Source organism: Euprymna scolopes, chromosome 15 (genome assembly GCF_053919585.1).
Source record: "Euprymna scolopes isolate OS-2025 chromosome 15, ASM5391958v1, whole genome shotgun sequence".
Taxonomy (NCBI): Eukaryota; Metazoa; Mollusca; class Cephalopoda; order Sepiida; family Sepiolidae; genus Euprymna; species Euprymna scolopes.
In genome coordinates this window covers 38,377,213-38,404,518 of record NC_136496.1, presented here as the reverse complement: position 1 = coordinate 38,404,518, position 27,306 = coordinate 38,377,213, and the positions used below count along the sequence as shown (strand labels likewise).

At 33.0% G+C, this 27,306-nt stretch overlaps 1 protein-coding gene across 6 annotated transcripts in view; it reads right to left on the bottom strand.

The window, feature by feature from the left end:
* LOC145293786 (sorting nexin-14-like) overlaps positions 1 to 27,306 on the bottom strand; it is a 1,078,299-nt gene that overhangs the window by 194,972 nt on the left and 856,021 nt on the right. For all 6 annotated transcript variants that reach the window (XM_080140331.1, XM_080140332.1, XM_080140333.1 and 3 more), the window contains one exon: positions 9,695 to 9,735. In XM_080140331.1, the coding sequence (XP_079996457.1) occupies positions 9,695 to 9,735 (41 nt within the window). The remainder of the gene's footprint in view (positions 1 to 9,694; positions 9,736 to 27,306) is intronic.

The window sequence follows — 27,306 nt, the reverse complement described above, 5'->3', positions numbered from 1 at the left end:
ATAATAATACGTGGATAACTGCATTTGCTTCCAATTTGTGGGTTGAGCTTTATAGTAAAGTAATAAACGGCTACAACAGCATAACTCTTCACAAAAGAACCGAGTATTTTTGGAATTCAACAATGTAGATATAGAATTTTCCTTACTTCATTGTGGAGGCAATAGCGTAGGGGTAAGAATCCCGATTGCTGACCAAGAAGTTGGGTTTTGAATTTCAGCATGAAAATTCGCCACGTCTAGCCACAATGAAAATCCATGTATGAAGAGATGAATGTGACTGACTGAAAGTGTAATTGGCAAAAAGTCAGATTTAACTGGTTGGGTTTTGATTTCAGTTACGATTCATTTACTTATTAAATAATAAGGATTCCACTGAATGGTACCAAAACCAATCTGCCAGCGGTCCAAAGAACGAGTAAAACAATTAACCAGAACAATCATCAAGTAACGATAGTGAAAATATGAATATGGAAGCTCTCTAGTTACAAATAATTTATAATAAGGATTTTTCTCGACGTATTTGATTTTAGGATTTAATAATCTGCTATACTGTCTTCGTGTAATGTTTGTATTTTTAAGTTTATAGAATTAACTTTTTTGGATAATTTTTAAAAAAATTTGTTTTCATATATCAGACCTATACTAATAACCCAGTGATCCTGATTGAATATAACAGGACCATTATATTTTCAGTGGAAAACGATTAGCACCAGTAGTGATGAGGCAGTTTTGAGATTCTTTTCTAAAGCACTCTCGGATACTTATTTTCAATATTGAAGACTCCTGAATGTTGTACTGGCTTTGTTGACTAGTGTAAGATCGTATATATTATTGAATTGGGATTCATTATTGAGATGAGTATTACTATTTATTTATTTATTTATTGTTGACTATTCTCCTCATCTTTCTTAGATATTGTTTCACAACGTTTCAACCAACTATTCCCCTGGCCTTCGTCAGGTGGTAACCGTGATGCGATAGGAACTCCGAATCTTCTAACTGCATTCTCAGCAATTACTGCCATCCATAGTTGTTGTCGTCTTACAACGTTTTGGCCAAGTAAGCCTCTGGCTGGCTTTGGGTAGGATTGAAACCACTATCTTCAGACGATTCTCACTTGGAACCGTAACTGTGTAACCGTATTTTCACCTAGAAGCGTATCCACTGAACCATGGGCCCCATCGAGCGTATTTATATTTTGTTAACAGAAAGTTTTTAGATGGGGCAAGTCATTGGTACCGTCGGTTTCAAACCCAATAATTACGACCATTTTAGATACGCATATCAAGCTCTCTTAAGCTAATACTCATCTATATATATATATATATATATATATACACTTGTGCCCGATATTATTCATACCCCTCGGATCTTTGAGATTTCTATAAGAATATTGCTCAAACCAGAAGATAGACAATATCAAAGGGATTTCAAACAATAAATCAAGCATAAGTATTTAATTTAAACTCAACAAATAAATAAATTATGCAAGTTTGAAGCATTATACTAAGAAAAACAATAATGGCACTAGTTCAAAATTATTCATACCTCTCTTACTAATAGTCAACAGCATGCCCTTTATTCTTAATAACTGCCTGTAACCGTTTTGGATATTTATCAACAAGGTTTTTACAATCATCAACACTGATTTTTGACCATTCTTCAATGCAGTAGTTCTCTTAATCCCTCAAATTTCTAGGTTTCCGCTTTTTAACCTCAGTTTTCAATATGTGCCAGAGGTTTTCGATAGGGTTCAGGTCAGGACTCTGGCTAGGCCATTCCAAAACATTAATGTGATTATCCTCAAACCATTTCTTGACTATTTTGGCAGTATGTTTTGGATCATTATCCTGATGAAGGACCCAGTTTGGCCCTAAATGGAGCTTCTCCGCACCCTGCCTAATGTTTTTCTGGAGTATCTCCAAATATTGCTCCTTCTTCATGGTTCCATCTATCTTGACCAAACTACCTGGACCACTAGCCGAAAAGAAGCCCCAAAACATTAGGCTACCACCACCATGTTTCACCGTGGGTATGGTGTTCTTTGGGTTGTAAGCTTCTCCTTTCTTCCTCCAAACGTAAGAAGCATCCATATGGCCAAACAATTCAATTTTTGTTTCGTCAGTCCACAAAATACTTGAGAAAACGGACTCTGGAGAATTCACATGGGTCCTAGCAAATTTTAGACGTGCTGCAAGGCGTTTTCCGGTGTGCAATGGAGTCCTTCTTGGTCTTCTTCCTTTCAGACCATTTTCATGCAGAGTCCTTTGCAATGTTTGCCTTGATATTTTTATGCCAGAAGACTCCAGATTTTCTAAAATGTCCTTAGTAGTGGTGGTTGGATTTGCATTAACACTTCTTACAATATTCCTGGTGGCTCTAGCAGACAGTTTCCTTTTCCTTCCTCTACCAATCAAGTTGTTTGTTGTGTGGTGGCTCTGGAATTTTTTGATGATGCTCTGTACTGTTGCTGTAGGGACCTCAAATTTCTTGGAAATTGACTTGTAACCTAAACCATCCTTATGTGAATTCACAATTTTAGTCCTAAGATCATTACTAAGCTCTTTTTTCTTCCCCATTCTAATAATTTTTATTCTTTTTTTGGTTTTCAGTTGATATCATTTTAATTTCTGAAAAATGCAAAAAACGAAATGAAATTAATCAAAGGTTGTATAAAAGCATTCAAAATAAGAATCAAACAGGAAACAAACAGTCAGAAACTCGATTAATACTGAAAAAATAAGGGGGTATGATTATTTTTGAACATTGCAGATTTTATAAATAGCTGTATATTTCTTTTATTACAAGTATCCCGAGATTTTAAAATGACGAAAATGATCAGAAGAGGTTTATTAAGAATATGTATCAATATGGACGTAAACAATAAATTCTTACAAAGTTACACCTAATAAACTCAATTTTCAAGAGGGGGTATGAATAATATCGGGCACAAGTGTATATATATATATATATATATATATATATATATATTAGCAAAAGTACCCGTCGTTGACTGGGTTCAAAAACAGCCTACACAAAATGGACTCTGATTTATGAAAGTATGATAGGTTATGAAAAGGAAGGGTTGTAAATTTGGGTTGAATTTGGGGGTATCAAAACCAAAGCAAAATATGATGAAAGTAAAAATAAAATAGATAAACCCCATGATTTATTATACTATACCTGTTCACACTGAAACACTCATCACAATATTCTGTGAATCTATATTAAAAAACCTTGTTAAACTTTGTGACATATTTCCATTCTATGGAGGTCAAGCGCGGAACACCTCATAATTTTATTATATCATATTTCTTCAAACTGAAACATGATTATCAAAGTATACTTACGCAGATAGAAATTAAAAGTCTTTGTTAAAGTTTGTGCCTATTTCCATTCTATGGAGTCCAGGCGCGAACGCAGACCCCACAATTTTATTATACCATCCCTATTTAAGTTTAAACATATTTATCAATGTATTCTTATGTACATCTATATCAAAAACACTTGTAAACGTTTTTTTTTTTAATTTTTAATCTTTTAATTTCCATACTTTGTTGACCAGCCGCAAACGCAGACCCCACAATTTTAATGAATCATCATTATGCCAGATCAAACATACCCATTCCTGTGTCTCGATACATCTTCTATCATTATATGTGATCAGTTTTCTAAAATAGTCAACCATATAGGAGCCTATTTGTGACCAGACACACACACAGACGTTCAGCTTTTATATATATATATATATATATATATATATATATATATATATATATATATATATATATATATATATATATAATGTAAAGTTTCGACCAAGCATGTCATTGAACACTTTTTTCTAGCCTTGTAGAATGTCTGCATGTAAGGACGTAAATTAATTCTTCTCCTTTCACCATGGTTGTTAGGTTGGCCGCATTGTCATAGTGTTTAGACAAAAGTGAAAATGTTGACTTGAGTGAGATTAAAATCATATGACTGGCAGGACGATCATCCTCCACACTGATGATTCCTGATGAAGGATGAAACACATTTGTGTGTAGATAAGAGATTAAAAAGTATTTAGCACAATATGACAAACATACAAACACATATCTGTCTATCTATCTATTATAATATAAAACTCAAATCATTTTGCTTAGGTGTAAAAGCCGTCCATCTGGTTCTGGTTTAAAAAATTTTGTGCATGCCATAAAAGTTTTTTTTTTTTTTTTTTAAATCCACAATTAACCGGTCGTGTTCTTTCTTATTTTATTCAGTTTTAGATTTATTTTTGTACACTACTATCATAAACAAAACGAATATAAATAAATAAAACCAAAAATATTTTTTTTTTAAATTGGTTTCCATTACAAACAAAAAAAATGTTCCGCTTAAATGTTTTACTTTTTTTCATTTAAAATAATGAAATTAACAAATATTTTTTTCATAATTTGCCGGTGAATACTGAACTTAAAATTCTAAATACATTCTATATTCATGTATTACAAAAATAGAATAGATAAAGGAATCATATTTATATATGTAAAGGATTTGTGCGATTAAAAGTGTATTAACTTTGTTTTTGTGTTTAAAATATGCAAATAAAATCAAAACTGTAAATGCCTCTGGCTTTTTTTTTTTTTTTACATTATTTTATTTGTATTTTTTGCTAGCAGTTCGCCCGGCTTTGCTCGGACCCTATGTACTGTTCATAACTTTATGTGCATATGTATACATATATTAAAACGTCTGATTCGTGTCCAGGTAACCTACATCTAAAATTTCAAGAGTTTTGACCCAAAATAAGCGGAGGAGTTTGGTAGAGTCTGAAAAGGTCAACTGTTTCAACTTTGACCTCTAAATTTTCGCCCCAAAACTGATTAAAAAGCTTGCTGCCTATCTGAATACCCTTTATGTAAAGTTTCAAATGTTCAGACCCAAAATTGGCTGAATAGTTTGCTAGAGGTCAAATCTTTTGAACTTTGACGACCGAAAACCGATTAAAAAGCTTGCCTTATGTCTGAATACAGTTTATGTAAAATTTCAAATGTTTACACCAAAAATTGGCTGAGTAATTTGGTAGAGACCGCAGAGGTAAAAATTTTTTAAAATACCTAGTTCGCAGCACCCTATCATAACGAAAAAAAACAATAAAACATTCGTCAATTATCGAGCAATGCCGGGTACATTTTCTAGTATATATATATATATATATATATATATATATATATATATATATATATATATATATATATACTAGAAAATATATATATATATATATATATATATATACTAGAAAAATATATATATATATATATATATATATATATACTAGAAAATATATATATATATATATATATATATATATACTAGAAAATATATATATATATATATATATATATATATACTAGAAAATATATATATATATATATATATACTAGAAAATATATATATATATATATATATATATATACTAGAAAATATATATATATATATATATATATATATATACTAGAAAATATATATATATATATATATATATATATATATACTAGAAAATATATATATATATATATATATATATATATACTAGAAAATATATATATATATATATATATATATATATATATATATATATATATATATATATATATACTAGAAAATGTACCCGGCATTGCTCGATAATTGACGAATGCAATGGCGGGTACATTTTCTAGTATATATATATATATATATATATATATATATATATATATATATATATATACTAGAAAATGTACCCGGCATTGCTCCATATTAAACGTAACGTTACATTCCCTTAAAAAATGACATAAAAAAACGAAAAGAAACTGAGATATGTTCCTGTGAGTACACAGTTCATTTCTTGTAAGTAAAAAAAAAAAAAAGAAATATGCAAGAAACCGAAACCTAAAGACAATGAGTCAAGTACGATCACCGTTAGCCCATCTGAACGCAATCTCTAAAAGGTGTTTTCTAAACCTTCTCATTCTTTACATAATGTAAGCGATTAGCGCATGCACATTCGTGAAACAGTTAGCAAATAGATAAAGATCCGACGGCTTTGTCGTACCAACTTTTCCATTTTGACTCCTGAGCAGCCCTTTTTCCGGATGTAAATGGATTAAAAAGTTTTTCACATGTCTCGATATACCAAATTTTAGGTCTGTAGATCAAAGATTCGTTGAGTATATAGGTTGAGAAATGTCCTCACACACACACACACACACATATATATATAAATAAATGAAATCGAGTGAAGATAATCGCACACATATACTGGGGGTATAATTAGGTTTATTGTTGAAATGATTCAGACAAATCTATATTTTTTTCATTTTAATATACTTTCACACGAATGTTTCTGTTATGTAACAAAAAATACATATTCTTGATCCATTTACATAAGTGTTAAAAATATTTTCTTTCCATCGCGAGTATCACGTTTATACATCAATTCTGTATACTCACTAGTCATAACATGCACAGATTAAGTTCTGTAACAAAGGCATGGCATTGTTCCAATCTGTAGTTATTAATAACTAAATTCTCCTCAGATGCAAAGTTTTATTAGGAACACCTAAATTTAAAAGACACACTTTTGCCTGGAGAGATCTTGGTAATAACTACAGATTGAAACACTGTAATGCCTTTGTAACAGAACTTGTACATGTCTATATATATATATATATATATATATATATATATATATATATATATGTATATATCTCTATTTACTATTGAGCACGTTTATATAAGCCTAGTGGATATTCTGTGGATTTTAATCCTATGAATACATTGTTAACCGGGACTAAGATTATATATATATATATATATATATATATAGAGAGAGAGAGAGAGAGAGAGAGAGAGAGAGAGCCCACAAAGTCTGGCTACATAATGTAGTTAAACTTTGTGGGCACCCTGTGTGTGTGTGTGTGTGTGTGTGTGTGTGTGTGTGTGTGTGTGTGTGTGTGTGTGTGTGTGTGTGTGTGCAGGGATCGTTCCAAAAGTAAAGCCTCCTATTTCTTTTTTTTGTACTCAAAAAGTTGAAGAGCTACGAAGACAGGAATTATACTACTAAAATGAGCGACTTTCGTGCGCCAAAATTTATTTTTCTAGATAGTCATGGCCGTTCTCAAGGTACTTGCGCAAGGAACTCAATTACACACGTGCGCGTGTGTGCATCAATTAACAAGAACTTATATAATTACCTACATTTTATAGGTTTAGCTTTAAATTGCAGTCTAGGGTCGAACAAGATTTGTCAGACAAGAATCATATTTATATTTGTTCAATATTGTTAAACAAAAAAGTTTGAGAAAGAAGAACGATTTTTGTAGATAAACTAATTAAATGGCACACAAGTTTGTTGGCATTGTATGAGCACAATTCTTTTCTGTTGTGTTTGTTTAATAAAGGGATGGATTTTCTTTATCTGATAAAATGTCAGCTGCTAATGTAATCAAGAAGCACAATGAAAAGATCTATTGCCTAATTTGAATGATTCAGAATTACAGTCCTCTCAAAGATATATTATGGAGATTGAAAAATTCAGGAAAAAGAAAGCTACTGATTAATACATGTGTACTAGAGAGAGAGAGAGAGAGAGAGAGAGAGAGAGAGAGAGAGATAGACCAGTCTTAATCTAGAAGTGTAAGCCATGTTTAGTTTCAGAACAGTTTCTGATGGTTCGTTGTTCTAAACAAGTCCTGAGATGTGACTGGTTTGCAGTAGACAGTTCCACAGAGCAAAATATTCTTACCGTGTCGAGACGGAAAAAAACATGCGAAATTGCTACAGAAAAGGTTTAATATTTATGGAGTAATTCTGGTTTCTGATTGGTTGGTAGCTGAACGTGAATTAATTTGATTCGTCAGTTCCTAGCAGCATCGTTTAAAATAGAATCGTCCGACTGTGTGGGTTCATACCCCATTACACATCCAGGGTGATGGGATGTGTCTCCTAACAGCTTCGGCTGCAGGGAGACAGGGTAGTAGTACTCATCAAGGATCTGTTCTTGACACTCAGCCCAACAGGTGAGGGGCCGGGAACCGGTCCAGCACCTGTTGGACTGAGGTATGCCGCCTGGGTACTACCTAGGAGGTCCACCCTCCCAGGCCTTGCCACCGGGCTTTCCGGTGGGGCAAGTTAATTGCTTGTCGCCTGAGGCGCCCCTACCGGGGAATGCCGACGGGGGTGGCCAGGCAATTTTTAATGAGGCAAGAGTGTCCCTCCTTTAGGGGAGCTTGCTTATTTCCACCTTCCGGCCTTGTGCCACATTTTGGTGTGGTGGACACCAAATAAATAGCTACCCCATTACACATCAAAAATATTGCAACACTTAAAATGGGCAATAGAACAAATGTCGACTCATGACTGACTGATATAACGATCATATAATAATTTATTAAAATAAGTAGAAACAATTGCATCAATAAAGATGTTTATTAAAAAGTGAATTTCAAGCATTAAATGTTTATATATTTTACACTCTAGTCATAAGAACTATTGAGCTATTAACCCAATTTTTGGGTGAATTTAAAGGAATTTAAATTATGCTATAATCCTAACATTACTCTCGCCTGGCGATGACATTTAAGTTTTAATATGAATGTTAATTTCAACTGTATTTGTCACAGTTCTTTCATTAATCCTTCATGACAGAGAATTTAATTTTTTTCCCCTTTTCTCCACGTTAAAAAAAACGAGCCTGATGTCTAACTCTGTCCCATGGGGAAACATTGTAAGTAGGAACGTTGGACGTGTGCTTTGTTCCTTGCTAATAGGGTCAGAGATGTCTTTGTGGCTGGGTTCGAATCTCCTATAGGGCTGTAATCGTAACTCCCTACAGTGATGATTCCCAAAAGGATGAAACACTAGTGTCTCTAGGTATTAAAATAATTATAGTAATAACTATATATATAATTTTTATAATAAATATTTTTAATATATGTTCCATATGTATGTACATATCATGAAGGTTCGTCGAATAATTATCAGCCGTAAAAATAAATGAACAAAAACTGAAAAAAAAAAGGCGAATTTCAAAAGGTAGCTGCGAAACAGGTGCTTGGGGTCAATTACACACCGCGAGAACGTTTTCATACTATCCCAGGAAAGACCTTAACAGTTTTAAATTCTGTGATATTAGAATTAGCGTCATAAGATATTACATTACGGAATTTAAGTTGTTAAATTATTTCCTAGAAAAGTATGAAAACGTGATTTAAACGGAAGAAAATTTACTACTCTGTGTAGGGATTGAACTCACAACCTTCTGATTATAACTTTTCCCTTTCACGACTTTTTTTTTAAACTGTTTTTTTCTTTTGTTTTTCTATTTTTAAACTCATCCCACTACTTCTTGTACCATTTGACCTTCATTGTAACCTCGTATTTGGTAGCGATCAAACAAGGCAAAAAAAAAACAAAAAAAAAACAGGTATAGACATGTCTTATTATTATAGTATAGTATTATTATATATATAGTAACTTGTTTCCATATTGTTTCCATCGTTTTTTCTTTCTTTCTTTTTCATGTTTTTCTTTTCCTTTTTTCCTCCCACTACTTATTATCTCATTCACCCTTCACTGTCAGCTATTACATAATAGTCAGTAGTGATCGAACATACACACAATTTGTTTTTAATGTTTGGTGAAAGATTTTTATTTGAGAAGTGGTTCTTACCTCTTTAACTAGTTTCATTGGCACAGATTTTACAATTTTTCCTAGAAAAAAAAGAAAAAAGATTTTTTAAAAACATTCATAAAATTTTAAACATTTATAAAAAAGATTTTTTAAACATTCATAAAATTTTAAACATTTATAAAAAAAGATTTTGTAAACATTTATAAAATCTAAGGAAAACACAAAGTGAAAGGAAAATACAAAAAATAGAAAAAGAAATGGGCAGAAAGGAAAAAGAAGGAAAGAAAAATACATAAAATTAAACGCTAAGAAAAAAGGGTAAAATAGAAAAGGAAAACGTAGGATATAATAAATGGAAATTAAAAATTAAAAGAGAAAAAAAAAGAAAGAAAAAAGAAAATGGTTTACGACAAAGGATACAATAAATGAATAATAAAATGATAATGGAAAAAAGAAAGGAAACAGAAAATAAAGAACAAAGGAAAAATAGGAAATGTTCAAAAGAAAAAAAGGCCGCAGAGAAAAAGCGAAAGATAAAGAGATAAAGAAAAAAGGCTAAAGGAAAAAAAGCAAAGGGAGAACGAAAAAAAGCAAAGGGAAAAAGAAAAAATGGTGAAGGGAATAGGAAAAAATGGTAAAGGGAATAGGAAAAAATGGTGAAGGGAAAAGGAAAAAATGGTGAAGGGAATAGGAAAAAATGGTGAAGGGAATAGGAAAAAATGGTAAAGGGAATAGGAAAAAATGGTAAAGGGAATAGGAAAAAGTGGTAAAGGGAATAGGAAAAAGTGGTAAAGGGAATAGGAAAAAGTGGTAAAGGGAATAGGAAAAAGTGGTAAAGGGAATAGGAAAAAGTGGTAAAGGGAATAGGAAAAAATGGTGAAGGGAATAGGAAAAAATGGTGAAGGGAATAGGAAAAAATGGTGAAGGGAATAGGAAAAAATGGTAAAGGGAATAGGAAAAAGTGGTAAAGGGAATAGGAAAAAGAAAAAAGGTAAAAGAAAAAGAAAAAAGGGCAAAAAAAGAGATAAAAATATATAATAGAAAAGGGAACAAAAAAAAATGATAAAGTAAAAGAAAAGACAAAGAAAAAGCAGAAAAATGAAAACAAAAAAAAATGAAAAATACAGCGACGAGGAAGAGAGGACAAAGAAAAACTGAAAACAATTAAAATAAGAAAAAGGAAACGAAATGGCACAGAAAGAAAATTATAATGAAACAAAAGAAAGCAATGAAGTCAAACATCTTACAAGCAAAAAATGATTGTCATCTTCATCTATAATATAAATCTCACTTGTCTGTGTAAATGTATGTATGTTTCGCAAAAATTTTCGACAGAGGCGACGGATTTCACGAGATCGGTATCATTTTTAAGCTCGACCCTTTGAACGACAAATATCGAAAAATTGGTAAAAAATATTAATTTCTTCACCCTCAGCTGGGCAGTTTTCTACAGGAAGGGTCGTTTTTTTTTTTTTGCTGACATTTTTTGAAAGTTATTCAAACTTCGCGCCTACAAGGACACATAAAAGGCGTTATTTCGACCGCCCATGACATCACAACCACGGTAGGCACATCGGTAAGACAGTCTTTTTTCCATGACGCGTTATGGGTTACTCCTATTTTTATTTTTATGCTCAACACCCCCCCCCCCAAACACCCAGGCAATCTTCTATATATATAAAAGCGAAAATGTGTGTATGTATGTTCGCTTTTTGTGTATGTCCAAGAAAGGCTTTTTTCCGAGAAGTGGTCGGTCAGCTCACAAGGTCTTAAAACTTTTTATATCATATATAAATCATAATATCTACGAGTTAACAACGGAGGTCGCCTGTCTATTTAATTTGCTCGACTTTTCGCTCACCGCATATTGATTAGGCTTTTTCGCATAATAAAAGTGACACTAATTCTGGCGGTATTTTTCCAGTCGCGATCGCCGAAAATGTCCGAAAGAAATCAGATTTGATCAATGTTGAAATATTTTCCTTATATCAGACAATTGCTATTCGATTTGGACATGGTCCCCCCCAACATCTTGGTAAAATAAATATAAAAAAAAAGTTCCTGCAGTAACTTAAAATACTGTCCCACAGTCAAAGTTGACCTCATTAAAACGTGCACCTGCCAATTCTAAATAGTTAAATAAATTCAAACGTGTTTCCGTTAGTATTCCGCGGTGGCCCAATGGTTAACGTTGCACGTTTTTTTTTCACACTTTAATTTCCAACTTTGCCTCAAGGGTTCGGGTTTGATCCTCATACTTACCTACCAAAACGTTTTTTACCCCCCCCACCCGGGCAACACTGGGTACCCCCTGCTAGTCTATATATACATAAAAGGCAAAATTTGTGTGTGTGTGTGTTTATATGTCTCGCAAAAACTATCGACACGGGCCATGGATTTTCACCACATAGATATCATTTTAAAGCTCGAACCTTCGCCTGACAAATACCGAAAAATTGGCCAAAAACATTAATTCAGCCTAAAATCATCAGTTTTGTACAGGGAAGGTGTAGCAAAAACCGTCCTCTCATGACAAGTTCGCTTCTATGCATGCGCAAATGACGTCGGAACATGATTTAGTTTGAATATTAAAAAAACGACCCAGTTTCGTCAACGTCGTCTTAGCTCACTTGATTAGAGGTCAGCATCGTTATTTAAAGGTTGAAAGTTCGAATCGTGGTGTGAGGTGGCTTTTTTTTTTTTTAGATTTTAATATTAAAACAGGGTTATTTAAGCCATTTTTCACGTTGTATGTTTTTTTATTTTTTATTTTTCAGCTTTTTAAAAAAAGTTTAAATGTTCATTTTTCTGCTTTTTTTTCCATCACATTCGCGTTTTCTTTTTTTGTTTTTCCGATTTTTACATTTAACATCGTTCGTTTGCCTTACGTTAGTTTTTTTCGATTTTTTAAAAAGTTTTACCATTTATTTTATACAAAATATTTAATAATTTACTATTTAATATTTAAAAATATTTACTTTGCTTATTCTTATGTTTTGATTACCCCCCCCCCCCCCCGAGCACACACACCTCTAAACACCCGGGCAACGCCGGGTATCCCCTGCTAGTATAATATATATCTCACCTGTCTGAATGTATGTATATATGTTTGTATGTCTGCCTAAAACTTTCGACAGAGGCGACAGATTTTCACGAGATCAGTATCATTTTGAAGCTCGACCCTTCGGACATATAAAAAATTTGGCCGAAAACATTAATGCCTTTCACCGTCCACTGGGCACTTTTCTACAGGGAGGAGTCACTTTTTGCCGATATTTTCGAAAGTCATCCCCTCTTTTCGATTGTCTAGCCTTAATTTAAACCTATGTCTCTTCTGCTTTGGCGATGGGCACAACAGCAAAGACGCCACTTTTTTCCCACTTTCTTGCCGTCCTTTGCGGTATGGGTTCAAGCTTACCTGCCCACTACCATTTTTTTTTTAACACACACCTCCAAACACCCGGCCACCCAGGCTAGTCTATCATATAAAGCGCAAATGTCTGTATGTGCAGCTAAAATTTTAAAACTACATAATAAACACCCCCAAAGTTCGTATTTTTTTTTCAATCTGTATAACCCTGGATGCATAACATTCAGAATTAAAAAAATTATTATTTGGTGGTAAAATGGCCATTTATATCATATCGAAACCTAGATGCATGTTTAAATGTTATCATATAAAGGCAAGTTATTATTTGTTATGTATGTATGTATCCAGAGAGAGGAATAAGCTGAGTAAAGGAGAAAGAAAGGGTTGGGAGAAGGAAAATAGATAGAGATACAAGTTATATTATACATTTGCCCTGAGACACGCTGGATAGCCCAGCTAGTAATAAATAGTGGAGCAGATAGTCTGAACAATCTCTGTGATAGGAAGCCAGTCGGTAGCAGGTTATATGCCCAGCAATGTATCTATAAATCTAGATGAAATGTTTGTATTTTGTATTCATTAATGATCACCTATGTAAGTATTGACAAACTAAATGACAGTATTTACGTACAATAACTCTTTCCTCGGTTACTAACAAGCTTTTGTGGCCCAGTGCTAAGAATACCTTAAATCTCACTAGATTCAGCCATGCTGATGAGTGGTAAAACAGTGAAATAAATACAATTTAACTTTTATAATGTATATCAACATCTAAAGGCAGTTTGAAAATAAAATATTTTGTCAAATAAACTTTGAAAGTTAAAAAAATGATGATGGACGTTTGTACTGAGAGTTATCTGGTTCATATTAAGGTTCTTAAGGTCCAAGTTCTTTAAAACTTTATTGGCTGCCACATATCATAATGGCTAATCAAAATATACATTGAATAATATAAGAATTAAATATAAAAAAAGGTTGATTTGGTTGATTTTATGTTTAAAGTCAGTGTAGGGAACGTTAATCGTATCAGGGTTCAAGTTTAGAGCTGATTTAGCTGCTAAGTCAGCTCGTTCGTTTCCTTTTATTCTGATGTGACTTGGAATCCAGCATTTGATCATTATTTTGTTTTTAGATAATGAGTAGATTCTGTTTACTAGTTTGATAATTAGAGGGTTTTTGAGTTTTTTGTTATTTAGTGAAGTTAAAACAGAGAATGAATCTGAAAAATATTAGGAATTTTTTATATTTTTTTTGTTTTTTTTTAAATATTGAGGGTGAGGTCGATGGCAGCAGTAAAAATGGAATTTTTTTTTTTAGAGTTGTTCTATTTGAAATGACAGCACATGATACTCTGCTGTTGTCTTTGGAGCCATCAGTAAAAATTTGTAGATAGTCAGGATATTTCAGAAGAATATCACCGGTTTTTTCTCGGTAGGTATAAGGGGGGGTGCTTTTGGCAGTTCATTTAATTTTAGAATTACATGTGGAGTTTCAGGTGGAATGTGTTCCTGGATATTTTCAAAAGGCATTTCTGATTCCTATAGTATTGATTCCATTCGAAGACTAAAGGGTTTTATAGCTTTTCTTTTTGTTTCAAATGACTCCTGTTATCTTAGATTGAATGTAATTTTGTATGCTGGATTATTTAAGTGTGCTTTTAATTTAGTGTAATACTGGGTACCCATTTTGTGACTCCTTATATATAAAGAAATCCTCTTAGCCTCTGCATGAAGACTTTCAACTGGGGACATTCTAAAAGCACCGAGTGCTAATCTCAGGCCTCCATGGCAGATTGGATTTAAAATCTTTAGGTAAGAGTTTCTAGCTGATTGGTATATAAAACTACCGTAATCTAGTTTAGATCTAATCAATGTCCTACATAGTTTCATTAAAGTTTCCCCACTCTGTGTGAGCTATCACATATAGTAGTTGTAATCTTTTATTGCAACTACTTCTTAGGTTCTTCAAGTGAGGAATGAATGTTATTTTATCAAATATTAATCCTAGAAATTTGTGTTCATCCACAAGTTTCAGTGTAGGGTCATTGTGAAGTTTTCTCTTTTGACAGAAATGTATGCATTCAGTTTTAAAATCTATATCCAATTCCGTTGCCTATGCGTCCAATTTGTTTAGGCATCATTCAATGATCTGCAATATACCAGATCATCTACATATAAGCATCCCTCAATGCCAGAGTCCAAACATTTCACTATGCTGACTCCCTCCTCCTGGCTCACGGTGTCAGAAAAAGCAGATCCAATGCGAACCCTAAATTTGTGGTCAGATAAAAATCCCTTTATAAATTGTGGGAGTCTGCCTTTTAAATCAAGATTATGCGTCTCTCATTATTCCATAATTTCATGTAGCGTCATAAGCCTTCTATAGATTGAAAAAGATTCCTGGTAAATGCTTCCCATATACCTGTTTCCAATTGGATTAGATGATTGGTTGTACTTCTTTTATTATGGAATCCACAGTGAAAGTTGGAGATAAAGTTGTTGGATTAAAGATACCAAACCAATCTGTTATTTATTATTCTCTCCATTATTTGACACAAACAGCTGGTTAATGAGACTGGCGTATAGTTTTGCGAGTTCAAATTGTCTTTTCCTGGTTTTGGGATTGTTATTTTTGTGGTTTGCCTCCAATAATCTGGGAATTCACCTTCTGTCTATAATTTGTTATAAGTTCTTAGGAGTAATTTTAGTGATTTTTATTAGTTTATTAGTTCCTTTTATTCAGTGTATATTTCACGGTATTGATGTGGTCTGTTTGTGTTTTGTGTTATTTCATCTTTTAAATATGTTTCAACTATTTTCCTAGCTTCTAGGAAAGTTACTTTTTTTATGTTTTACCTCCATTATTTCTTTTTCCTTTGCATATATTTTACATATTTTGGGAGTATGCAGGATGGTTTTCTCTGCAGTTTGTACATCTTAATTCATTGGTACACTCTTCCTCTGAGTGGTCTGGTTCTCTATCCTCGCCCTTTCCATTTGTTTTTTTTTTCCCCCTCTACAGGTTTCCTTGTGGTGTCCATACTTGTGGCAATTAAAGCATCTAAGAGGAGTTGGTATATGTTGCTCTACTTTTAGATTAAAATAACCAACTTTCTCTATTTTTGGTAATGTTGAGGAATCGAAAGTTAGTATATATGTATTTGTTGCAATCAGCCAACCATACCTTTTTATATTTATACATATGTGGTTGATTACTTGTTTTTTCAGTTCCTTTTTTGTTGCGTCTTCCATTGCTAAAGATAGCTCGTAGCTCGGGATCACTCCTTTGTATATATTCAGTCTTGCATGTGGAAAGACTCTGCATTTGTATTTGTGGAATTTATCTATTTTAAGTAAGTGTTTGGGCATCTTTCTGGTCGGTGACTTCTATTAAAATGTTTCCATCTTTTATATTTTTTAATGTTTTATGAGTGCTTCTGTTGTGCAGTATTTTCTCTGTTGGAGATGGTGATAATTCCCCAATTTTTTTCTTTTCTCGTAATTCAATAATCAGGAATCTTGGAAAATTTCTTTCTTTTGTGGATGGTAAGGCTTTTTCGTTATTTATTTTCTTATCTTCTGAGCTGGAGAGATCAGAGACACCTGAATGGTTTCTTTACCGGTATTCAGTGCCTAAAAGGCAGTGGTTTTTATTTTGATTTTCTATAAATAATTTATTTATTTTCATCTATCATGCTACCTATCTGCCTTGGAGTCCATAATTGGGACATGACAAGGGAGAAACCCATTCGCCTTCCTTATCTCAGGGCTATATAAAAGACATACTCTTTTGGTCAGTAAAATCTCCAAAACTTTCTGTTAACTAAATTTTAGCCAAACACATGAGAAGAGTTTTGGTCTTACAAATTAATTGCCCCTTAGCCATTATTTGCCATTATATATTTGGGGATAATGTTAAGTGGGTGGGAGATAAGTAGTTTGTTAACTTTGAGGTGGGTCATATATAATGGGGTTTGACATGACCAGCCGATTGATCATATTGGGCCCCTCTGACCTCCTTTCTAGCCAAAGTAAGGGCTAAAGTGGTGTATTAGGGAAGTTGAGGTGCTTAAACCTGACCTCCAAGTCTTTTAATCACCAGGATTCCATCTTCAGACATCACAGGTCGCCACCCATGACTAACAGGTAGCTCTATTGAGGGACTTTTACTCTCTGCAGGGGGGGGGCAGTCAGCATATTCTACAGCCCCGCTGATAGGGCACTGTTTATTTTGTTTCTTTTTAATCTTTTGAGATAAAACTTTATAATTCTTTTTACATTCAGGGTCCATGGCGCAGTGGATAGAGGCGTTGAGTCTCTACGGTTCCAGCTGAGCATTGTCTGAAGATGGTGGTTTTAATCCTACCCAAGCAGGGCAGTGGATTAGTTGGCCAAAATGTGGTGAGACAACAACTATGGAAGGCAGTAATTACTGAGGATAAAGTTACACGACTCAGCATTCCTATCCCATCGCGGTTAATCATCTGAAGAAGACCAGAGGATGAGTTGGCCAAAGCATGGTGAAGCAATGACTTTGAAGATGAAGATAACATTTCATAAAAAGAATTAATATACAAACGTAATTGTTTGATTTTATTTTTTTTTTTTTATTCACTAGCAGGGAGACTCGACATTGTGCTTTAAACAGACAGATTCATTTCGAATGCGCTCCTGTCATATCAAATGACCTACTGTTCATTTTATATGCCGGGTCTTCTAACATGCACTTGGGATGTTAGGTTTTATTAGGCATTAACTTTAGTCAAAATCGCCTGTTCTTTCTTTCATCAAATTTTTTTGATTAACAATTACTTATTGAAGACATTCTAATACAAGACCTATCTCAGAACACTGCTAGGCACATAAAGTATGTTTAGGAGTCCATAGGGAACGAACTCACACACATACAAACTCAGACAAAAGCTCCTTTTATATGATAGATAGATAGCTAAGTTATGTAACTTTACACTTTTTCACTCAATATATGATAGAATATGACAATAAAATTAGATATACCGTATGTCATTTCAGAATACAACCAAACAAATACAGATAAATACGAAAAAATACAAAAAATCATGTCGAGGTAGAAATAGTTCACAAATGAAATTTTACTAGTAAAAACAATCCCACACAAAAAGCTATTTTATACATATAAAATATATATCGATATCCTCTAGATATTATGCCATTGAATTTTCAACACTCTGCATAACCAAATTATTAACATTTCTCAGACTCCAAACAAAAACATGTTGCTATGGAAACCTAAACCACGTCACTGTAAAATATTAACTTGAATATATATCAAATCAAATCTGTTAATCCGTATTATAATATAATAGCAAACATATCATTTGTTGACATTATGTAACTCGCACAGATAATCCTTTTACAGTGCACAACATAATTCTGAATTTATACCAATTTTCCAAACATTCTGCATATAAGATAAACGTTTGGATTAGTTTGTAAATCACTTTGTTGTTGAGAAGAAGCTAGTTTATAACCAAACAAACAAATAATTACCGAGCATAAAAAATCACCAAATGTATTTAATAGAACATATCCACTAATAAAGCAGTAAGTTTGTTGATCAAATGGATGAGTGGACATATTAAGTGTCATTTCTGATAGGTAATCTTTCCATTGTAGAAGGTACTTATGTGTTAAGCCGAGTTCTTTCTTAGTCTGAGACATTTATTCACGTTAACAGATGTTGAACAAGATAATGAAAAGCAAGGCTATAAATTAATGAGTCATTCCAATACAGAGCTAGTTTAGGATTACTGATCTTACATAAGAGCTTTTCTAACTTGTTTATCCAATCCAAACACTGTGAGCCACACGCGGTGGCAAAAGAAGCAAAAATCACTGTGAGGTTTGGAAAAGCAAAAGTCAAAATAATAAAAAGACTTCTACAGTTGATTTACTTGAATTTGAAGTTGCATTTTCTGTCCATGTGTGTGAATTTGTCATACAATTTTAGTGCTATGGGATGAGGTTTTAACTGTCTCAAATTATAAAATCAGTTAGAATTCAAGGGAGATAAGCCTAATTATACTGCCCTTTGTTAGTTACAAAGTTGTACCGCTTGACAAATAAAATAGACAAATTGTACAAAAATGATGATCTTCTTTTGTTTATTTAACAGAAAACTGAAGAATACTAATTCTGATTCTTTATATGCCTCGCACTATCTATAAGCATCCATATTGTATTTTGTTGCTTTTTCTGAAGGTTATATAACACCCATTTATATTATACTACGGAAGATCTTTTGTATTTAATTGTTGACGATATTTCTAATTTGCTTAACAAGTTTATCATTTCTATCATTTCTACCACACACTTGCGCAGATTCCAATGACATAATTTTAGTCAGAATTTCTAATTGAATTCTGTTTCAAACATCTGATGAATTCTATTTATCTATTGTTCACCTTTTCATACGTTAAGTTTGAGGAATGTTATGATTTTCAATCTCTTTCAAGTACAATGAAATAATTATTTTGAGATTTTTCAAAATTATTTTTCATTACGCGGTTTCCAGTTGAAATGACTTCATCCATGTTTCTAACCTAAGCTGTCCATTGTCTGTATCATATTATTATACACTTTGAAAACTGTCTGATTCAACATAACCTGATCAGGCTCAGATAAATGAATAAACGATCGCTATGAAGTTGTTTGAGCAGAGGACAACTTTAAAATAGGTAATAATAATGTTCAAAGACAAAGAGGTCATCTTTTAAGCATTTGAAAACCAAAACAGAAATATTTACATTTGTTTTAATCGAGTTTAATTCAATATATATTTCATAGGTATTTCATATAGTCCGTACAAATGCGTAAGAAAATGACTCTTGTCAACTGGACCAATTTTAAGCGGGTAATACTTTTAAGAAAAAAAAGTATAGATTTAAAAAGATTGGTTCGATAGAATTACTACATAAAATTGTTATATAATCAAATATCTTTTTTTGTTTGAAATAGAAATTTTAATTTAGATCAAGTCACTAATTTATTAGATTTCTCTTTCTATGATACTAGCATTTCAGCCCGGCGTTGCCCATGTGTTTGGAAGTGTATGTTGAGGGGAAGGGGGGAAGCGGTCAATTTTTTTAAAACTTTGACCCCTATTATGACCCCTTGACATTTATTGCTTTGGGCTGAAATCAAGTTATTAAGTAAGATCCATGTCCAAGGAACCTATATCTAAAATTTCAAGTGTTTATACCCAAAATTGGCGGAGGAATTTGATAGAGTTCTCAAAGGTCAAATCGTTGCACTTTGACCCCTTACCAGCCTAATTTCTGGCCGAAAACGGATTAAAAAGATTTTCCCAAATCTCAGTACCCTGTATATCAAATTTCGAGTCTGTAGACTTAAAATTGACAGAGTTATTGTGTAGGGAAATGTACCCAGACACACACAGAGACACGTTCACTTTTATAGATATATATATATTGAAGCAGTTAGAGGGAAGTGTGTTAACCAAGGATAATCACTGGAAAAATAAAGAGTATAAACGTTTTTCTTTTATGACTGACGCTTTTTAGAAGGAAAGAAGGAGAGGTTTTTAAAAAATATATGTTAAACACACTTTATCATTTACTAACGAATCATTACTTATCGAGGACGAACAACATTTGAGGATAAGAGTTAATGAGATGGACTGTAGGATTGAATGATGAAGAATATTATGAAAGGATGTTTTTAACAAGTATTTGTTAACATTGTAGTTTGCAGAGAAGCAACCTTAGATACTCTTACATGTTATCATATTTGAAACTTGCTAGCTACTAAAACTGGTAAAATAATTTTTTTAATAGAAAAAACATAAAGCAGGCTATAAACAAATGTGAGGTGATAGTGGCTAAGTGGATAACGACAATCTGGGTGCAACTAGTTTGAATCTAGTTTGTTCATTTTAACTTAGGATGTTGGCAAACTTGTAGTATTCTCTCCTATAAGTATCTGATTTCTTTATAAAAGATTTCTGACAAGAAACATATCAAGGAAACCAATGCTAACAATTGAATCATCTGATTCATATGATAGGAAGGGATACTAACATACAAAAATATGATTACACATTTAATAAACGAATCATCACTTATGAAGGATAAAAATATTCGAGGATAAGAGTTAATGAGATGGATTGTCAGTTGAATGATGAAGAATATTATGAGAGGATTGTTTACAACAAGTATTTATTAACATTGTAATCTGCAGAGAAACAATCACAGATACTGTTCTTTTATTATTATTATTTTTTTTTTTTTTACATTTTCACCCCGAAAAAGGGACAGTGCCACTTTAATGTAGGGGGGGGGCTACTATCAGGGGCATAAGTTGCAGGGATACTATGTAGGTAGTTGAGCAGGAAGATGTCCGTTTACATTACCCTTGAACTTCAGCATGTCAGTACAGTTGGGGAAACAGGAACCCAGAAGACAATTCCAAAGTCTAGCAGTTCTGGGAGGAAACTATTAAAGTAGGTTTTCTGGCATCTGAGGATCTCTACTGTGTAGGGGTGGGGCTTTGCTTCTTGTCGGGTTTGTTGTGGGTATTTACGTCAATGAGGTACAATGGCTTGTAGTTCATTGAAGCATCCACTATTACAATACTTGTAAAACAGGCAGACGGATGCAATATTTTATCGATGGGAAAAAGGTTGAAGGTTAGATAACAGTGCAGGACCTATCAGGTGAGTGACTCGCTTTTGAACCCGATCCAGGAGTAAGAGACTATTAGCAAATGCACCAGCCCAAATGCGATAACAATACTCCATATATGTGCAAATTGTGGATTTGTAGAGGTATAGGATACTTTCAGGCATAAGTAACTTTCTAGCACGGTAGAGAGAGCCCACCTTCCTCTATTTTCTTTATTCTTAATTACATTACAGAAAAGAAAAATCAGATTAATTAAAACTTTTCAGAAGAAATCAATACTTCAATGAAAAATCAGAGCAGTGCTAAGAGACATTTGCCCACATATATATATATATATATATATATATATATATATATATATATATATATATGATTAACATTAATTGGCAACCACAGGCGATTTAGCACATGCTGGAGTCTAATTTTCAATTGCAAAATTATAGCAAATTTTATTTAATAAATTCCATGGGTCGTATTTTAGGGTCTATGCCATAGCCTTGATCCCCTAAGGGGCAGAGGCCATCTACAACTTTGTAGATGCTTTTGTAGTGTCTGAGTTCTTTTTACGGGGTGAGGGTGCTGGCCCCATGCCCAACCTTCCCAGCGCCTAGCCTTCCCAAATGGTCACCCATCTGGTACTGGCCATGCTCAACGTTGCTTAACTTCGGTGATCTGGCGAGAACTGGTGTGTCAACGTGATTGTGCCGTACGTATTTTGGGGTGGTCACCCAATATAATTTCACTATGTGGGAGTTGGTCCTGTGACTCATCCACTCGGTTATATCATGATGTTAACATTCTTCAGATGTTAGCACGTCAACAACACCAGTTCCAATAAGTTTCACGATAAGGAAACATTAGACAATTGGCATGTGAAAAGGAAGAAGACAGGAATAACTAAAAATATAAATACTTGAAACAAAAATATTTACCAAAACGGCAGGTTTCAACATCAATAACATGAAAGCAAACCAAAACATTATGCATGAATATATTAAGATACGAAGAACTCCAAATAAAACTGTTTACAAACTATTTTTGGTACAGTCGATAGGGCATCAGAATATATCAACAACCTTCTTGCAGAGGCTTAAAGTCCCGCAATGGGGCCACCTGTTGACCGTGGGTGGCAACCTGTAACGCACCAAGGACAGGATCTTGGTGTTTGAGCATAACATGCCTAAAACATAATGGCATGGTACTGCAACACACAATAATAATAAAAATGAACCACTTGGTTTTAGATTTTGTTCCTACTCTATTTCAGTAATAGTACCAACATGCAGAAATATAAATGTAATGTAAACAAATATCTTGCTAGCCAATTCTACACACATGCTACTCCCTATAAATCTGGCTGTATCACAGTAATTCTTATGTTTCAGTGACAATATGCCTTAAGGATGGAATACTGTTGCCACATCTGGGCAGGAGCTGCTAGAAAGGACTTGGCCTGCCTTGATAGAGTTCAAAATAGACTTCGTAGCCTCGTAGGAGATGTCCTTTTCTCTTCCTTGCAACCTTTATCTCATAGAAGAGATGTTGCGAGTTTGTCTCTGATGTATCGTTATTTTCATGGAAAGTGTTCGAATGAGCTTCAATCTATGGTCCCCCCTCGCCAAACTTTCATAAGAAACACTCGTCTAGCTGTAAACACTATCAATAATTCCCCCCACTCTTTATCTGTGCCTAAACCTAAACGTAGATTCCATGAACAAAGCTTTTTTATTAGAACTGCACGCCTGTGGAATTGTCTTCCGTTTTCCTGTTTTCCGGCTGACTACAATATGGTTGTCTTCAAGTCTAACGTAAATAAGTTCTTGATGAGTCGTTCCATATAAGTTATCAACTTTACCAAATTTTCATTACTAATGATTACTATAATGTCCAATTTCTACTGTATACTCTTTAACCCTTATCCTTGAGTGGCCTCTTGGCCTTGATAATGTGGTGATGCCTATGTAAAAAAAAAAAAAAAAAAAAAAAAAAAGGAAATATACTGGGAGGGAAGAGGACAGGAAAAGTCAATAAATTAAAAAAAAAAAAATACTTGGAAAATGTTTCCTTAATAAAATATTTCAGTTAATTAAATGAGAATCAGTGAGAAGACTAATGACGAAGATGGGGGGCGGAAACACATACAAAATTTAATGAAAGTTTTCGGAAAAAACAAAACAAAACAGACAACTTTTTTTGTATGTTAATTATCAGATTTATTCATGATATGAACTGACAGATGAAACATTCAGAATGCTTTCTTTTGACTCTGAGAACAGAAATGATAATTTGGAGGTAATTAGCAAGTTGGAATGAAGCTGATAAGGCAAAATCTATTTGGTGGAATATCCATTTAACGCCTACATTCGAGATAAACTGTCTATATTAATTTCTAAAAGTAAACATTAAAATCAGTTGAAATGCAGAGTATCACCCAACACACCAATTCTTATTGTAAAAAAATATATCATTATCATTACCATCATCATCATAATATTCGGTTTAACACATATTTTACATGCTGGCATATAGTGGCGCAGATTGCTGAAACAATCTTTCACTTGGTGATATAAGCACCAAAATTGAAATTTGTCAGGTTTGCTTCTGCAGCAATCTTGAAAACTGGCAGCCATCTTGAATTTTTTGATGGCTAACATTCTTTTCTTAAAATGTATGTTCTGAACGTCATTTATGCCAATTTTGGTGTTTCTATCACTAAGTGAAAGATTCTTATGGAATATTGAGATAACCTGACCCACTAGTATGTTAGACAGCTTTTAGAAATTGATTTCCGAGCTAACTTATTTCTGTCCAGGACTCCATTTATCCCTCTTTTTCTCAAGTAAATCCTTATCATTTTCTCACGTGTCTTACTTAGCTTTTCTCTGTGAAATGACCCTGATACTTTAATTGTCTCATCTGTTCTTTCAACATGTCCAAACCATGAAGGACTTCAGTTGTGAAGTGTTGAAATTAAAATTTGCCTTTGAACTGCCGAATCTGCAAAGTGTACATTTTCAAAGATAGAGAGAGAGAGAGAGAGAGAGAGATGGATGGATGGATAGATAGGTAGATAGTGTTGATTCAGACAGCATATTTTCATTTAAACATATGTTATAATATAGCACCTAGCGTTTCCGTTTAATTATTCTTTTTTTTTTTTTTTTTAAGTTAATTCTACTTTTCGTATAATCATTCATGTCTGTTAAATCGCTATATATAGGATCTGTTAATGTCTTTTTGTTCCATTTTTTATGAGTACATTGAACTGGCTCCTGTATTTTATAATTTAAAAAGTCATTTTGAGAGGAAACTAAGCTTGATTTTTTATTATAGTTTCTTTTTAAAGTTTAAAAAAGTGATATCTGTTCCTTTATAATTTATATTAAAAAAATATGCAGAAAAAAAAACAATGTGTTGTGTTATGAAGTTTTACTGAAATAATTCTATTTCTAAATTTTTTAAATCAATTCTTTTTACCTTTAAAAAGTTAAAAAAGAGTTTGATAAAAAAATTGTTTTAAATTCGTCGTTATTTTTTATTTTTTTAGTTTTTATTTATAATGTGTTTTAAAAAGTTTAAACTACCGTGAAATTTCCACGAGTTCTGCTAGTTTTCAGTATCCCACATGGCTTTAGGCGTTAATAAACGCTAAATATAGAAAAGATTGTTTGTTATATTTGGTTCAAAATGACACATTTTTTTTTTTTGTTATTAATATATAAAATCTGATCATTATTGTTGCTTATTATGCAGGAAAAAGTAAAATATATTCGATTATATTCCATGATGTGCAGTGGGGGAAGCATCTAATATGTCATATTAAAACATACTTGAGTCTTTGGGGAATACAATCAGAGGTGGCCCAAGCATTACCTCTATACACCACTGTCTATATGTACAAGAACTAGTCTCATATAACTGGGGGAAAAAATTGATTTCTGATTGTTATGGTATCAAAATGTCTCAGACAATCAGATTGCTTGATTTTTCAAATTTGATTATCTTCTAATCTGTTTGATTGGGTTTGATAAGCTTTTTCATGCTGATAAAAAATCATTAGAGAAAGAAATTGAATATATCAATGTGGTAATCAGAGAATAAAAGACAAAAACATAAACATATTGTGTTCAATAAATAAAGTAGAAGCAAACCGACTACTAAATTCAATAGATGAAAAATCAAACATTGTCTTCATTGATAAAGATGTTGGTCACTTTTAATTGGCTCAGTTTTTAGGTGCTTGTTATTGATTAAAAGGCAGAAATCTGTGTCATTGAAAACGCTAAGAAATGAAGGTGAAAATGTATTTATCTTTATTATTTAGATTATTCAGGTTACGTTCCTCTTTTCGGGTGTTACTGTCGCAACGTTTTAGCTTGTGCTACCTTCGACATTCTTCAGGTGGATCTTGTTGAACTCGGGTTAAATTCACGAAAGTGGAGCTGGGAGCAATGTTAATTATGGTGCAACACATTCCTCACCGTCCACAAGTTCAGCCTTATCACTAGATGTCTTTCATATCCCAAACCGCTATTTGATTGGATATTTTCAGGGAGATCGGACGTTGCATGGGACTGAATAATGATCAAGGAATGTTCCACACTTCTAATACTTTTACTGTCATCAAAATCTGTGAAATCGACCATTTTTCAATTAAATCAATTGATTCCTGCTCTGGTTGTGGACCAACCATAATGCACTCTGAGGAAATTCCACATGCCTCCCTACAGTGACAGTCCACAATACAGTGTAGTCTACATTGCACTGTAGAGAAATTAGTTTTATAGATTATTGTTATCTAATGGCTTGAATTAAAATTTAAAATGCAAAAGTCAAGTATCACAGTTCTAGTGTGCTTTAAACAGAAACATTATTTTTGAATGCGCCACTGTCTTGGACAAGAATCCATTGATTTTATACAACCTTCTATTTGTGCGATGATAACACTTCTCAAATGCACCTGTGATGTTAGGCTGTATAAGAGTGTTAACTTTGATCAAAATCAGACTGTTCCTTCGTTAATAAGATTTTTTGATTATCGATTTTCAATACTTATCTGAAGCATTCCAATACAAAATCTATCTAAGAACACTCCCTCACACACCAAAGTATATTTGTGTTAAATTTTAAAAAATTGGCCCAGTCATTTCAGAGTCCATGGAGAACAAACTCACACAGACACACACAGACAAAGTGCCTTTTATATATAAATAGAGATTTTCCTTACATTTGTTTTGATTAAATGGGCTATATTAGTTTGTATTTTGTTTCCATTTATTTTTCCAATTATTTCACACGTTTTATTTACTGAAGATTTGCGTTTAGTTTGATGTCATTTTTTCAAATTTCTTTTATTGACCCATTTTGTTTGAGCTTGTTGTATATTGGAAATGTGTTTGTGTTATGTTTAAATATTTTGAACATTATTTTTCTGTTTTTACTACTGCGGACCAAGAGTTGTTTTAGGATATGGGGAGGATTTAGGACGTGTTTATTTTGCTATTTCAACTAATGCATTTGTAAGAGATCAGTGGTTTATTTTGTAGTTTGGAATTTGTTCCCATTTATTTTTTCAATCATTTCCCAGTTTTTATTTATTGC